The sequence below is a fragment of the Maylandia zebra genome, linkage group LG20 (genome assembly GCF_041146795.1).
Source record: "Maylandia zebra isolate NMK-2024a linkage group LG20, Mzebra_GT3a, whole genome shotgun sequence".
NCBI classification, from domain to species: Eukaryota; Metazoa; Chordata; class Actinopteri; order Cichliformes; family Cichlidae; genus Maylandia; species Maylandia zebra.
Genome location: NC_135186.1, coordinates 10,833,303 through 10,850,154, shown reverse-complemented (window position 1 = coordinate 10,850,154; position 16,852 = coordinate 10,833,303). Strand labels below are relative to the sequence as shown.

The following is a 16,852-nucleotide window of genomic DNA, read 5'->3' as shown; positions in this document are numbered from 1 at the left end:
GGTTTGAAAAGGTGTGGGGTTGTTTTTCAGGATTTGGGCTTGGCCACTTAATTCCAGTGAAAGGAACTCTTAATGTTTCAGCATACCTACATATTTTGGAAAATGTGATACTCAAATCAAATCAAATCAAATCACTTTTATTGTCACATCACATGTGCAGGCACACTGGCACAGCACATGCGAGTGAAATTCTTGTGTGCGAGCCCCACAAGCAACAGAGATGTGCAAACACAACAACACAAACGAGCAAAATACAAGAATGGCCAACCTGAAACTAATAAATATATGTACAATATATAATAGTGTATGCATTTCTGGATGTGTATACTAAATATTTTCCTACGTGTGTGTGTGTGTGTGTGTGTGTGTATACACATTTTTACAAATTAAATAGTAAAAAAATAATAATAATAATAATAATAATAATAATTATAAAATATATAAAATATACAGAGTTGAATATGTGCAAAACAAGTGGCATTTATATACAGTGTGGAGTGCATAATGTTGAAGTTCCAGTAGTGAAGCTGAGGTGTCTATGACGTGTTCAGCAGTCTGATGGCCTGATGGAAAAAGCTGTCTCTCAGTCTGCTGGTACGGGACCGGATGCTGCAGAACCTCCTTCCTGATGGAAGTAGTCTGAACAGTTTATGGCTGGGGTGACTGGAGTCCTTGATGATCCTCCCCGCTTTCCTCAGGCAGCGCTTCCTGTAGATGTCTTGGAGGGAGGGAAGCTCACCTCCAATTATCCGTTCAGAGCACCGCACTACTCGCTGGAGAGCTTTGCAGTTGTAGGCGGTGCTGTTGCCATACCAGGTGGTGATGCATCCAGTGAGGATGCTCTCAATGGCACAGTGATAGAAGGTCCTGAGGATGCGGGGGCTCATGCCGAATCTTTTCAGTCTCCTGAGAAAGAAGAGGCGCTGCTGCGCCTTCTTCACTGTTTTGTTTGTGTGTACTGACCACGTAAGATCCTCAGCCAGATGTACTCCAAGGAACCGGAAGCTGCTCACTCTCTCCACAGCAGCGCTGTTGATGGTGATGGGGGTGTGTACTTCTCTGCACCTCCGGAAGTCCACTATCAACTCCTTTGTCTTTGCGACGTTGAGGGTGAGATGGTTGTCTTGACACCAGTGGGTCAGGGCGCTGACCTCCTCCCTGTAAGCCGTCTCATCACCGTTGGTGATAAGACCCACCACTGTAGTGTCGTCCGCAAACTTCACAATGATGTTGGAGCTGTTAGTGGCTGTGCAGTCGTAGGTGTAGAGTGAGTACAGGAGAGGGCTCAGTACACAGTACTCCCAGGTTTGTGGGAACAGTTTGGAACAGAAGAATTTGACTGGCCTGCACAGAGTCCTGAGCTTACCCTGACAGAAAACCGTTGGGATGAATTAGAGCAGAGACTTCGATTTAGGCCTTCTCATCCAGCTTCAGTGTCTGACCTCACAAATGTACTTCTGGAAGAATGTTCCAGAACATTTGAAGCTATAGCTGCAAAGGATGGGCTGACATCATATTTACACCCTATAGATTAGGAATGGGATGCCACTTAAGTTCATATGTGTGTAAAGGCAGACGAGCAAATACTTTTGGCAATATAGTGTTTGTGCTTTCTTACAGAGTTGGGAAGCTAAGACTTTGCATAGCATAGCATAGCTTAGCATAAAGACTGTCTTGATGCTATGCTAAGTCATGAAAACCTTTTATATGGTCATTGGTAAAGACAAGAAAACAGCTAATCCAGTCTTGGCCCAACTCGACGAAGCATGTTTAGATAACAAATCTCAGTTTGTTAACCCTTCCAGAGGGAAACGTTGGGTTTTCTGTTCCAGAGTTAACTTCGACTCTGAGTCTGATGAGCTGACTGACAGCCTGATTCATTTACTCATTCACAAAGTTGCTGTCTGTAGGGGAGCAAATTAATTTGCAGATGTTTTTACAAGCACTGTTAAATGTTTGCTATCTGCTGCAATTATATCCCAGATTTATAATCAGTGCAGAATAAAATCTATATAGTCTATTTCTAACTCTGTGGACAGTCATACAGCTGTCAGACTGTTGTTTTCTTTGCACTGCAAACATTTACTGCAAATTAGCAAGCAAGTGATTTATTTATACAGCACTTTCAGAACAACTCCCAGCTGAACACAACGTGCTGTACACTTGACATGCCAGAAATGGCATGTGACACAATTATTATAAGAATCACTGTTTAAATAAAAAATATCTGTTTAGTATTATACAGTCATATTTGAAATCTCCTCACAAGACCTTACTTAGTCTGTATATCTGAATTTGCCTCCCATTTGGACCATGATCTGTGTGTATGTCCTATATAATGAAGAGATAGAAATGACTGTCTAGAAGCTGTGCTTATGGTAAAATTATAGATAATCGAGTATCTGTAGGGACTAATTGTTTGATTGCTTTAGGAGGCAAGTCCTGTTACCTTCTTTTATCAGCAAGAGTCCTCATCAGAAAGTACTAATGAGCTGGGCAAGGTCAAGTCAGCAAATCTGCATAACCTGATCTCCAATTACAAATGCAGCTAGCTATCTATGTAGCCTTTTCCTCCGTAACATTTAGTTTCAGTGACTATACTTAGAGGAACTAATGTGATCCAAATGTAAACTGTAAGTTTTGAGCAGCATATCAATCATTGTTAAAACATGGAGCTCGTTAATGTGTTATTTCTTACTGCTGTCATAAGTGTAATATCATAGCTTTTTTGTTGTAAGCTTGCAAGCTGACTTTGGTAATAACATTTTTAAAGGAATATATCATTATCATGGCTAGGTTAGTTTATATAAAGACAAGAATCAGACTGAAAAAATGCATAATAAATGATGTTCCATCTAAAATGCAGTTTAACTGGACTCAGTGTGCTGAAATCATTTCTTGGCAGTATGCGTTGATGTTCTGCTTGGCAATATCATAGATGTAAGTACATAAGACTCCAGGAAGAGTTAATTTATGGGATCAAGTGGATTAATGAGTTTTGAATAATGAGTAAGTGTTGCCTTTGTGTGCTATAATCCGCAGTGTTGGTTTTCACCTGGTGAAATTATAAATCAAAATGACAAGTTATGGAAATGCCATCACCTCCCCAGTGATCACAAATGGCTATGAAAAGCAAGAAGGATTGAGTTATTCTTTTCTGCATTTCTCACACATGTAGATGTCATACAACACGCAATAGTACAACAACACTCTTTTTTTGAGAAAGACTTATAAAAAGGTGTTTTGTTAGCCCTGGGCGTTTTTTGAATAACTCTGAAGCTTTTTTTTAAAGGGCAGGCATATTCAAAAAGTAGTTACCGGGTGATCAGGAGAGGCATCTCTTACTACTGTCACATCTGAAACACTGCCGACTTATAGGCAAGGCAAGGCAAGGCAAGTTTATTTATAGCACAATTCAACAACAAGGTGATTCAAAGTGCTTTACAGAGACATTAAAAAACAAAAACAATAAAAAGCATGATTTCAAATTGATTAAAAAAACAGTAGATAAAATCAGTAGTTAAAATATAAGTTTTGAAATTTAAAAGTGTGGATTTGGTGCTTTATTCAAATGCAGCTGAGAACAGGTGAGTCTTCAACCTGGATTTAAATAAACTGAGTGTTTCAGCTGATCTGAGGCTTTCTGGGAGTTTGTTCCAGATATAAGGAGCATAAAAGCTGAATGCAGCTTCTCCGTGTCTGGTTCTGACTCTGGGAACTGATAAAAAACCGGATCCAGATGACCCGAGGGATCTTGAAGGTTCATACTGGGTCAGGAGGACACTGATGTATTTTGGTCCTAAACCATTCAGAGCTTTATAGGCCAGCATCAGAACTTTAAAGTCTATCCTCTGACGGACAGGCAGCCAGTGTAAAGACCTCAGAGCTGGACTGATGTGGTCCACTTTTTTGGTCTTAGTGAGGACTCGAGCAGCAGAGTTCTGAATGAGCTGTAGTTGTCTGACTGATTTTTTAGGTAGACCTGTAAAGATGCTGTTACAGTAATCAAGCCTACTAAAGATGAATGCATGGACTAGTTTTTCCAGGTCCTGTTGAGACATCAGATCTTTTATCCTTGATATATTCTTGAGGTGATAGTAAGCTGATTTTGTTATTGTCTTAATGTGTTTTTCTAAGTTTAGGTCTGCATCCATCACTACACCCAAATTTCTCGCCTGGTTTGTGGTTTTTAGGTGTATAGATTGAAGTTTGCTGGTGACCTGTAATCGTTTTTCTTTGGCGCCAAAGACTATTACCTCAGTTTTGTTTTTGTTTAGCGGGAGAAAATTGTGGCACAACCAGTCATTAATTTCCTCGATGCATTTACCAAGAGCCTGTACAGGGCCTCGGTCTCCTGGTGACATTGTGATATATATTTGTGTGTCATCTGCATAGCTGTGATAGTTTATTTTGTTGTTGTTTATAATCTGTGCCAGTGGGAGCATGTAGATGTTAAACAGAAGGGGTCCCAAGATGGAACCTTGGGGAACTCCACATGTGATACTTGTCTGCTCAGATGTGAAGTTACCTATTGATACAAAGTATTTCCTGTTTTCTACGTATGTTTTGAACCAGTTTAGTACAGTTCTTGAAAGACCTGCCCAGTTCTCCAGTCGTTTGAGTAATATGTTGTGGTCAACTGTATCAAATGCTGCACTGAGATCCAGTAAAACTAGGACTGACATTTTTCCACTGTCTGTATTCAGACATATGTCATTAAACACTTTGGTCAGAGCAGTTTCAGTGCTGTGGTTCTGTCTAAAACCTGACTGGAAGGCATCGTAGCAATTATTCTGTTTTAAGAAGTAATTGAGCTGTTGAGAAACTGCTTTTTCAATGATCTTACTTAAAAATGGGAGATTTGAGATCGGCCTGTAGTTGTTCATTTGTGTCTTGTCAAGATTGTCCTTTTTCAGTATAGGTTTTATTACAGCAGTTTTTAGTGGTTCTGGAAACACACCTGACATGAAAGAAAAGTTGACGATCTGTAACAGGTCTGACTCTAAAGTCTTTGAGACCTTTTTGAAAAAACGTGTTGGCAGGACATCTAAACAGCAAGAGGAGGAGTTCAGTTGGCCTAAGATGTCCTCCAGGTCTTTGCTGTTAATAGGGTGAAACTGTTTGATGGTGTTTAAACAGTTTTTCAGTGTACACAGTATATATCCTGAATATGCTGTTGATGCTTGTCTAATCTTTTGGATTTTGTCTGTGAAGAATTTGGCGAAGTCATTGCAGGCCATGGTCGAATGAAGTTCAGCTGCCACTGGCACAGGAGGGTTTGTTAGCCTGTCAACTGTAGAAAATAAGACCCGAGCATTATGACTGATGTCAGAGAAGTAGGACCTCCTTGCACTCCTCAGTTGTAAATTATAATTGTGAAGTTTCTCTTTATAGATGTCATAATGAACCTGGAGGTTTGTTTTTCTCCATCTGCGCTCAGCTTTCCTACACTCTCTTTTTTCATTTTTCTCCAGGGAGACTTTTTCCTTCCAGAGATAACCTTCACCTTAATGGGAGCAATAGTGTCCATTACATTTAACATTTTAGCATTGAAGCTAAACGAGCTCATTGACTGAACCTCTGGACAGGCCAGGTGTTAATGGGAAGACCTGGTTAAAGATCTCACTACTGTCTTCAGTTATACACCGTTTTGTGATCACTGCTGTTGATATATTTGTGTGGGCTGAAATTTTACTTTCAAAGAAAATACAGTAATGATCAGACAGGCCCACATCAGACACAGTAACCTTCAAAATGCTCAGGACTTGGAGATCAGTAGGTCAAGAGTGTGTCCTCTATTATGTGTGGCCTCTGTGACATGCTGAGTCAGCCCAAAGTTGAGTGAGTGTTACTCAGGTCTTTAGTCCCTTTGTCCTGAGGGTTGTCCACATGGATGTTAACATCCCCAACAATAATTACACAGTCGAAATCAACACAGATCACAGACAGCAGTTCACTGAGATCATTAAAAAAGTCTGTGCAGTATTTGGGAGGCCTGTAAACATTAAGAAACACAACTTTGGATGGGGCCTTCAGCTGTAAAGCCACATATTCAAAAGACTGAAAACTTCCAGGAGATAGTTGCTTACATTGAAATGATTCATTAAATAAGACAGCAACCCCTCCTCCTCTCCTGCTCACCCTGGCCTCACTGATAAAACTGTAGTTAGGAGGGGTCGTCTCGATGAGAACAGCTCCACTGTTACTTTGGTCCAACCAAGTTTCAGTTAAAAACATAAAATCAAGGCTGTGCTCAGTGATTAAATCATTAATTAAAAATGTTTTCCCAGCTAAAGATCTAACGTTTAATAAAGCCAACTTAAGTGTTTTAGAAGTATTTTTTGCCCCCTTGTGTTTGGGAGCAGTCTGTGGCACACAAGGTATGTTTACTATATTTAAAGATCTTTTAGAGTGCCGCTCTCTGTGTTTTGACCAGGCCACATGTCTCAGTGGAAAAGTCACCACTGCCTTAATCCTCGCAGCCCGGACCCTCCACACATCACACATCAGACTGTGGAGACAGAGCATGAAGGTGGTAAGGAGGAACTAAGGGGGGCAAGGCTGGGCAATGTAACTTCGATTGCTCTGTTGAAGGCGACACTGTATAGACACAGTAAAAGACAGATGTAGCTCCTGTGGTGTCAGCTATTGGTTTCTGAAGTGCTGTCCTGAAATCCAATTGGTTGCCGGAAAATGGATAAGACAAGGAGGGGTAGGTCTGACTGTGAAACCACACACTCATTGGCTAACAATTTGCGATGGACATTTGCAGAGAACAACTGCATGATGTAAAAAGATTTGCCTTTGCGCTGTCAAGTGGACTGATTTGATCCAATCGACGCTTCAGTTTACTACGAGGTTTACATACAGGTTTCACTTGGCATTTGGAACCATTTGGAATATTAGTGTTTTGATGATGAATTATTCATAGTAATATTAAATGGCAACCTTCCTCTCACAGTCACATCTTCTGTCAGACATAAACAGGGTTCTAACATCTACACCTACACAATGACCATCTGTCTCAGTGTGCATAAGTGAAGATAGGTAACAGTTTGATTAGCAGTGCAAACTTACAAAAATATGGGAATAAACTGCAGTTATACCTGATTCCAAAAATACCTACTGTGACCCTATTGAACTACTTTCAAATTTGAGTTGAGTAAACAGTGCATGGATGACTTCATCACTACCACAGATGAGACTGTTTTTATTATATAATGGCTCATTTGAATAATACATAAATATTTTCACTTTTATCCCAGCCTCCTTCTCCAGCCAACACTTTTCCAGTTTCTGCTGTGCACCGCTTCAAAAATGAGTTAAATACAAATACAATCTTGCATCATGATTTTTATTAGCTGATGTTCAGTAAAATGTATATAATCATGCGTTCATGCCAAATAACTATAGAACAAAAACAAAAAAAAAAACCACACGAGTTGAATTTTTCATTGGGCCACTGAACTGAGCAGCAATTTATTTATCTTTGTGTTAACCAAAGCACAAAAATCTTAAAGTGCTGCATTCAATAACATAATAAGAACCACACAGCCCTTCAAAGAACTCCCTAGCTCAGTAACACTTGCCTTGTACTTCTTGTGCCCAAGCAAGTAATCAGAAGCCAGGCATGTGTGCTCTGCCCCAAAATAGGCCTCCTTTGCTTTGAGATTTGCTTTATCTTTCTTGTATAATAAAAAAATTGTTCTTTCAGTGAACTCATTCTTGCCTGGAAGCTGTAGGTAATCAGTGTACAGTATATTTAGTATATTTAGGTGCACTGTACAGTTTTTCAGTGATGTAGTCCTTGTGGATGGAGTTCTCAAAGGGGGGGGGGGGGGGGGGGGGGGCAGTTGCTGCTAAGAGATGCTTCTTTGTATTCAAGCAGAATAAATGAACCTTAATGATCCAATGAGCTGTACTTGATCTTTACTTTACAGGTCTTCTTGAAGAGGCCAACTTTACATGATCACAGAGACAGAATCAAAGAGAATCAATTAGGCTGGAAAAGACCTTGAATCTAACAGTGGTCACAAAAGTGTGCTGATCTTGAAAGACCTTATCTCTCTCTCCACACACACACACACACACACACACACACACACACACACACACACACACACACACACACACACACACACACACACACACATATATATTACTGATTTAATGTTCATGAATTGCAAAGTCAATCTTAGGGACACGTGTCTATTCACTAGTGATATTTGAGAAGAAACTGATACATTTTTAAAAGATATGTATATTTTTTGTATTAGCCCTGTGACAGGCTGGCGACCTATCAAGACTCCATCTTTCGCACCACCCTGAATTTGATAAGGGGGAGAAAATGGATGGATGGATGGTAATCTGTGTATTCCACATATGCCATAAAGACGATGATAGTTAGATTGAACTATCCTGTTGGCCTGTAGCTGAAATCCAATAGTCAGATTTGATGACTATTTAGTTCTTATGACAATAATACATTAATAATTTGCTTTTCTGAAATCTGATACTGGTTGTTGTGTTCAAATAATTAATTGAACCAAGTAATTTGATAAATTGTGTGTTAAATACCTAATCATCACATCAGATTTAGATATTTGGTCGGCAATGCTGATACAAATTTTCAGCCAAGACCTGAGCGAGAGCAGGAGATTAAGAGTGCAGCAGATTGATGAGCAGTTAGGTACAGAGGGTGCACACAATCATCAGGGACAACACAACAAACAGCAAAGGCAGACTGACAATATATACCCTCACAGGATAACAAGGGGAGATATAACAGGAGGGATGCACAACTGGAACTGGAAAAATGAACTAACACAAACATATTCAAACTTATATGTTATTAGTTCTCAGAACATTTGATATTAATTCTACCGTGAAACAGCTTTAAAAGGGTGGAATTATCAAGAGAAAAATCCAACAATTTCTAGGCTTGTTTTCAGATACTAGCAACACCACTGCTTAAAACACAAGAAAACTAATGTGAGTAATGTGATCTAACAGGATGAACTTTACTGGCAGACTACAGATATAATGTAGTGTGTAGCAAAAGCTTTCACAGCCCGTTCACTATTACTAAGTAAGACTTGACTGCTGAAGTCATCATTGATATATGATATGACAACAATGACCTCAGTCTGACTTACCAAAGTAAAAATGTACAGAATTGTGGGTTTAGAGGTGAAAGTGCTTGTTGTTAAATATTTTAGGCCTTTGAGGAAGAGTAACAAAGATATCATAAAGAACCAATCAGAAAAAAGCTTATTTATGGGCTTCACTGTAGCCACACGATTGATCTTTGCTGCTTCATTCTGATTGGCTGACGGCCAAATATCACTGCCAGGAATGGACGTGAACTGCAGCAGGAAATTCAGATAAATTGCATTTAGGAAAAAAAATCAAGGGTGAGCCTTGATGAGGAGTGGTGAGAACTGAATGAAGCACAGAAGGAAAGACTTTATGCTCACACGGATTCAACATGTTTTACTAGTGTTAGTTAAGCTTTCTTGCTTCTGAATGGAGGACGGTATCCACCTTACCTGCATTGTTACTCACGCTGACCTATTTTAAATTTTAGAATTATTTGAGAAGATTTTTACAGATATGTGCAAACCTCAGTTTACTCATGTGGATACAAGCGTACCAAATTGATTCCGGGCCTTGTTAGTGTTAAGTGCTACGCAGAGATACACACAGTCCGTTCTGTGTTTCTGAGCTGGACTTTTGCCCTTCTTCATTTTTAAAGCTGCACAAACACATTTGTTTGTATTAATAATGGATGAAGTGACGGGACGACGTGTGTAACGGAAAGGTGACACTTGCAGAGATAAACCTGACAAGAATTGTCACTTTACAGTTCAAATCCACTCTATTCCACTTTTGGCCTTTTAGAGCATGCTCTTCCTGTGGTCTTCTTTTCCAGCTGTGGGGGGCAGTTGAATGATTTCTGACCAATACCAAACAGCACACGGAGAAAGAAACTAGAAGCAGCTGGTGAATGCAGTGGAGCTTTTAGCAGAGAGTGAGACAACTGAAGTAAATAGATTAGAAACACATTATCCAGCAGCCACCCTCTGATGTCTTTACTTTTTCAAGCCAACTGATACAATAATAAATATATTACTTAGTAATATACAGTTTCAAACTCTGGCCCCGTCTCTGTGTATTCTGTGTAAATGCAACATTTTCTGAACCTTTTTATCCCAATCAGCTCACATGATAACAATTATAATAATAACATCTCATACTATCCATTGGTAAATGAAATTATTTTTGCATCTATATATTGGAATGATAATGGGCTCAGCAAATACCTACTGCCATTCTACAGTATCTCTAAGTATGATTGATGTTGCCTATGGCTCTAACTTTTATAATCCTGCACTGTCCTGGGTATCAGGTTTCATGAGGCACTTTCCATTTGCTCTGCTCTGGATTTCTTCCAGCAGATCATTTCTTTTTTTTCTTCTTTTTAATTCTTCTGTTTGTTTGTTTTTTTTAATTACTAGTGAAACTGACATAAACTTGACATCGTAGTCATTTATCCTGATTAAACAGATTTAGGTGGTCTATTATAGTTCCCAATCACCTTATTCTCCAACATAAGTGAGGTCAGGACCTGCCGAGGCTCTCATCTGAGTATCTCTTGTGCAGCAAAATTCATATGCAAGACCATCATTTAACTATTTTATCCAAATGAATCCCCTTTAATAATATCTAATCAGGATTTTATCTGTTGTGCAATGACTAGCCTTAAGTATTTTCCCCAAGTTTAGGATAAAAGCATCAACAGTTTTTCTGCAATTTATATCAACATAAATTCTCATAAAAAAATAAAAAAAGCAATCCCGCTAATGACTCTGACAGAAAGCAGATAGAGTGGCTCAGCTGAGATTAGATGTAGAGATTAGACTCTGTCTAATAAGGGCGGGGTACTAAGGCTGGTTGGATGGCTTGTCAGCTGATATAATTCACTGTTCAGAGGTTTGTACACTTTCCTACAAACGTGTTCAAAATGTACAAAATTAGCTTTAACTGACTACCATGGTGATACCGATTACTCTGAACTGGACCTGTCACGGTCTGCGGAGGCAGACCGTGCGGAAATGTGTGTGGTGGACCCAGGAGCGAACACAAGCGAGGATGCAGGAGTGGAGTTAAACAAAAGCGAGCCTTTTATTCTGGCTGATGAAAGGAACAAAACAGAGTGAGGGCAGCATAAGAGTAATAGTTCAAACAGAAACCTAAACTGGACATAAACTAAGGAAAAGCTATGGCTGGAGATACGGAACACAGGGGGTGGTAACACAGACGACGCGACACAGACTACATGAAACACAGAGACTAAATACACAAGAGGGATGATCAGGGGAAGTGGCCACACATGGGAACACAGCTGACACAGATAAACATAACAAGACATGGCAGGAGTAAACAACACTGACGGGAGACTGTCAAAGTAAAACAGGAAGTACACAGGTGCAAACAGGAGGAGAGAGAGAGCACGGGCATAGTGGGCTGGGGAAACATGGAATGAAACAAGGAGGGGAGATGAGGGCTCACAGATACATAGAGGGGCACACAGGGGATAAAAGTCACAAGGGGAAGTCAAATAAGGAACACCACAACAGGACAACTTAGGAAACATGGCCTAAATAAGGAACGAAATACAAAAATACAAGAAACTAAGAATACTGGGCCCACATGGCCCAGGACCATGACAGGACCAAAAAAAAATATCTACACATGGATCTATCAGGTGTAACAGTGACTTACCCTAAATAAGAGAGTAGAAGCAATAACTTTACTTTGTCTCATCCGTTCCAGCTTCCTCTTGGTGTTTTCGTGTCTTATACTCTCAGTCTTTGCCACCATTAAAGAGTTCACACAAAGCTCAGAGAGTGCCTTGTACATCTTGGTAAGTATCACTTTATTTAATATTTTAACAGTATTCTGCATATAAATTAATGTCACAAGGTTAACTCCCCCATTCTGTTTTTTTCCACAGGAAATTGTGACCATTGTGGTGTTTGGAGTGGAGTACATTGTAAGGATATGGGCTGCTGGCTGCTGCTGTCGATACAGAGGATGGAGAGGGAGGCTAAAATTTGCCAGAAAGCCTTTCTGTGTCATAGGTGTGAAAACACGTTTGTCTTGTGTTTTACTGGCTGTCATTTCTGTCACCTTGAAGAACATAACATGGACACATTACTTGTTACTTGTTTTGCTATTACTTCTGTTCTTAAATGCTGAAACTTTTGATACAATGATACAAAAATATTTTTCCAACTGCAAATTGTTTGTTTGAACAGTGTACAGATTAAATGAACAATGATCTTCAGTGTCCATAGTAAAGTGTTGTTAATTTAGTCTGATTTGACCAAGGTCATGGTTTTCTATTCATATGTTGTACTTCTCTTCCCAGACATCATGGTGCTGATTGCCTCAGTATCTGTCCTGGCAGCTGGATCTCAGGGCAATGTGTTTGCCACCTCGGCTATCAGGAGTCTGAGATTCCTGCAGATCCTACGGATGCTGCGCATGGACCGCCGTGGAGGAACCTGGAAGCTGCTCGGATCTGTAGTTTATGCACACAGCAAGGTGATCTTGATGTACTCCAGTTTTGTCTGTAGTTTCCTCAATGTTTTGATTGTTAAGATTGTGTGGCCGCCATTATCACTTATCTTTTAACCACAAAGCATGCAGACCAGGTGAAAGTAATATTTTTAGTATAGAGTAACTGTAACCCACATAAATGAGCTGAGAAAGAACAAAGAGAAAAAGTCCAGCGCATATAATAAATGGGAATTTGAAAAGTTATCATGGCTTACAAATATGTTATTTTAGAAACATTTTGTTGTCTTATCCATATGTCTTTGCACATATGCAAGAAAAATGCAGCCATTTTACCCTATTTCAATATTCCCTGCTCAAAAATATATTAAAGGAACAGGGAGCAGGGCCTCACTGACCTCTTGGACAGTCTGGTGGTGCCAAATGGACTGAAACATAATGTCCCAGAGGTGTTCTGTTGGATTTAGGTCAGGCGAGCGTGAGGGCCAGTCAGTGGTATCAATTCCTTCTTTCTCCAGGAAGTGCCTGCATACTCTCGCCACATGAGGCTGGGCATTGTCTGAACCCAAGTATTTAATCCTGATACCTAATGGCAGTCAGGGTGCTGTTGCCTAGCCTCTGCGCACGTCCATGGATATGGTCTCCAAAGACCATAAGTAACCCACCACCAAACAGGGCACGCTGAGGAGGAACCCAGAAATGACAATTGGTCCAGTGATTTCATCTTGATGCCTGTTTTACATAGCATGTTACAGGCAGCATAAAATTCTCCACGGCTTCTCCACACCCTTTCACGTCATGTCTCCTTGAATCTCCTCGATGATCTTGAGACTTTGCTGGCTAATCTTCTGGCAATGGCGTGCATTGATGTGCAATCCTGGAGGAGATGGACTCTATGTTACTTCAGTGACACTCTATTATCAAAGGTGTCTCCTCCGAGAAAGTCTATCATGACAAGGAAGCATATTTCTCTCTGTTTAATTTAAATGAGCTTGGAAAATCTAATTATTTGCTTTTACTAATAAGCTGCAGAAACATCATTACAGGGTTTGTGGGTGTTTGTGTATGATTACATGAGAAGGAGAGATGGCAGGCTGCAGCTTTTGTGGAGACGAGGGAAATAAAGAGGTTTATGAAATGCTTGGTTTGCCGCACAGGGCAAGAGATTCACATATGATGTCCAATATTGTTACAGAATAGCCATTTGTACCCATTGACAGAGGTTACATTGCCACTTTTGCAAAGCATTCAAGATGACACTTAATTACTTTAATTTCCCAGTGGTCACTGTATTGGTTTTCTCTGTAGGAGCTCATCACAGCGTGGTACATAGGCTTCCTGTGCCTCATCCTGGCCTCATTCCTGGTCTACTCCGTGGAAAAGGAGTCAAATAATGAGTTTGACACGTATGCTGATGCTCTTTGGTGGGGGCTGGTAAGACTAACAAGGACAACATGGATCTGCAGTATTTGCTTTCTGTTTTACAACATGCATTTTTGACAAATATTCCGCTTAGAAATGTTCATTTTACTTTATTTCCAGTTTTACAAAAAAAAGGTATTAAAAAAGCTATTTAATGTTTGTTTGTTTTTTATTTTTTTTTGTACCAGATAACTCTTACCACCATTGGTTATGGTGATAAGGTTCCCAAAACCTGGAATGGACGCTTACTAGCAGCCACGTTCAGCTTGATCGGCGTTGCCTTCTTTGCCCTTCCTGCTGTAAGTATGTAGGCTTGTCTTTAGGGCGTTGAAGCCGCTGACAAGAGTTCACACAAAGTGCACATCATAAATGATCCTCATTTATATGCCTTTACTCTCTCTCCATTATGATGTTCTCTGTAAGTGCATATCTGCCTGATCTCACTGCTCTGCCCTAAGAGAATATACTCTGTGTTCTCTGGCAGGCTCTTCCATAGGTTATGGTTTCATTTAGTTTGATATCATAACTACAGTAGTGCATTCATGCTATGGATTCAACATTATGGATTCGAAATGTATCTAATCAAGTGAGTAACCTGAAATGACAACAGGATAGCACATTTAGCACCCAACACCTAGCATTTTAGTGTCTATCAGCTAAATGTTTTCGTTTTAAAGCCCAGAAAACATCCTGTTTTATCCCACAATGACTCTCATTAACCTTTTTATTCAAATCATGTAGCTCATCTCATCACTCAAGCAGGTCCATTGCCCAATAACTGACATAAAAAAGCAGCAACCAGGTGGTGAATGTAGTTGAGCTAGAGAGCCAGTTTTTTTACAGGTACAGCGACAGTGAAAATAAGATTCATCAGTATTCATCAGATCACTAAAACACCATAGAAGCAGTGTGAGGAAATAACTGCGAATGTTTGTCTTTTTGGGACAAGCATCCAGTCTTTTATAGTCCAAAGAAAGCTTAGTGCAACCGATGCTTCTAAAAGGAGCTGAAAAAACTTGGCTCATTATTCACGTTTTCTTTAGAAAGCCTGAGTTTGATGATGTAGTTTCAGTGGCTAAAGTACGTGTCAGTGTTTGTTGTTCCACCTGAGATTTAAAGATATCACACTCAGCAGTAAGCTCTGAGTAAGCAGCTCCCATTCGTTCTGTCAATCATACAGGAAACTGTACTTGATCAGCAATCACTTTTCCTGTCACTACTTTTGGCACAGCATTTAACATCAGCATTTCCTCTCAGGTTTCTATAACCCCAGATGTTTTGTTGGATTGCTTCGGAGAACCGTTAAGGGACAAGGGGCCTGTGCTTCGTACCGCGCTAAGTGAGTTAGCTGGATTAGATTGTTGACGATTTCGCGTGATCCTGGATCGTTCGGTTCCCCGAAGCCCATCCGGGACTTGCTGTCATAGCAACAGAGCCGTAAGCGTAAACCTGCTGGGGAGCAGGTTTACTTTATGTAAACAGGATTAGATCGTGGCCACGCAGGTATGTCCGCGTCATTCATACGAAAGCAACAGCGATATTCCACCACTGTTTCACCATAAATAAATAACATCAATGTAACTAAAGATAATGCAGCACTTGATCCTTTTATTGATTTCACACAGATACATACAGGTCATTCCCTAAAAAAGGGAAATGTACTATTAACATTCTATTACATGTATGTGATTATTACAGATGTAATTCATATTTCAGAGTAGTAATTGTAAATTACTTCGTGTAATCAAGATGAGAGACCACGGCTATAAAAGCGAAGGTGGATTTGGGAAGTCTGTCGCAGTCATATCCTGTCCGTTTACGCGAGCAACCCATTGCGGAAGGTGCAAGATTGATAAGGAGAGTCCTCAGAATTCAGCGTATATTGCGGGACAGACAGGATCCTTTAGCTCAGCGCGACAGTGTGCTCATAGAGAGATATCGATTTTCCCGTGAGGGTATTATTTACTTAACCAACTTGTTGACGAGGGGGTGCAGGACCACCACCTGTCTTTTTTTTTGCTCTGCCCTTTTCTTGGTTGCTGTTATGAACAAACAAACAGAGTATTCCAGGGTCTCTTTCCAAGAGACGACAAGCAATATAAGTGATAAATATTACCATTCTGTAGAATATTCTTATATTCCACTTTTACTTGTTCCCATGTTCTAGTGGGTCCTGTTGTGGCTCTAATGTGAAAGGGGATATAATATAACATATTATAATATTGTAACGTTCACAAGAACCAGACAGTTGGGGTCTCAGTTTGTCCGTTTATTTGGCACATAAGCCAGCGGGTTGTTAACTCAGGGGGAAGCGCTCTCGAACTCCACCTCTCTTCAGCCTGGCACACACACAGAACAACCAGGTCCCACCCACCCCTTCCTGTACACCACAACCAAACATGAATCTTAAAGGAACAACAACAGTGTGCAGAGATCACCAACATGTCACTGTACAATAACACTTAACCATCGTTACACTGCCCCCCCAGCAATAAGTTCCTCGTCCCCGAGGGAACGACACAGTCTCTGAGGCGGGGTGGTAGCCTACGTTCCCTCCTTGACCTCCTGAGCCCCTGAGGTGGACGCGGAGCTTCGGGGCTTTGGGGTGGAGAGTCCGAGGGAGGGGAACGCAGCCCCGGTCGGGGGTCCCTCTGAGCAGGGTCACGGACGCTCTGTACACGTCCCTCTGGAAAGGAGGGGAGGGACTGCCCTCTGTAGGGGGCCATCCGGTCTCTGTGCAGCGCTACTATCCTCCCCCTAGGAGGCAACTGCACCCTGTAAACAACCTCCCCTACTCGCTCTAGGACGCTGCAAGGCCCCACCCAGCTGCTATCCAGTTTAGGACACC

General features: G+C 40.7%; 1 protein-coding gene across 9 annotated transcripts in view; it reads left to right on the top strand.

Annotated features, from left to right (window-relative positions):
• The window catches only part of LOC101486775 (potassium voltage-gated channel subfamily KQT member 2), a 45,575-nt gene that overhangs the window by 7,853 nt on the left and 20,870 nt on the right, over window positions 1–16,852 (top strand). For all 9 annotated transcript variants that reach the window (XR_001168047.3, XM_012925153.3, XM_012925154.3 and 6 more), the window contains exons 2-6: window positions 11,836–11,926; window positions 12,017–12,143; window positions 12,434–12,609; window positions 13,891–14,016; window positions 14,193–14,303. Coding sequence is in view for 8 of the 9 variants with exons in the window: in XM_012925153.3 (XP_012780607.2) it covers window positions 11,836–11,926; window positions 12,017–12,143; window positions 12,434–12,609; window positions 13,891–14,016; window positions 14,193–14,303 (631 nt within the window). In the remaining variant the exon portion in view is untranslated. The remainder of the gene's footprint in view (window positions 1–11,835; window positions 11,927–12,016; window positions 12,144–12,433; window positions 12,610–13,890; window positions 14,017–14,192; window positions 14,304–16,852) is intronic.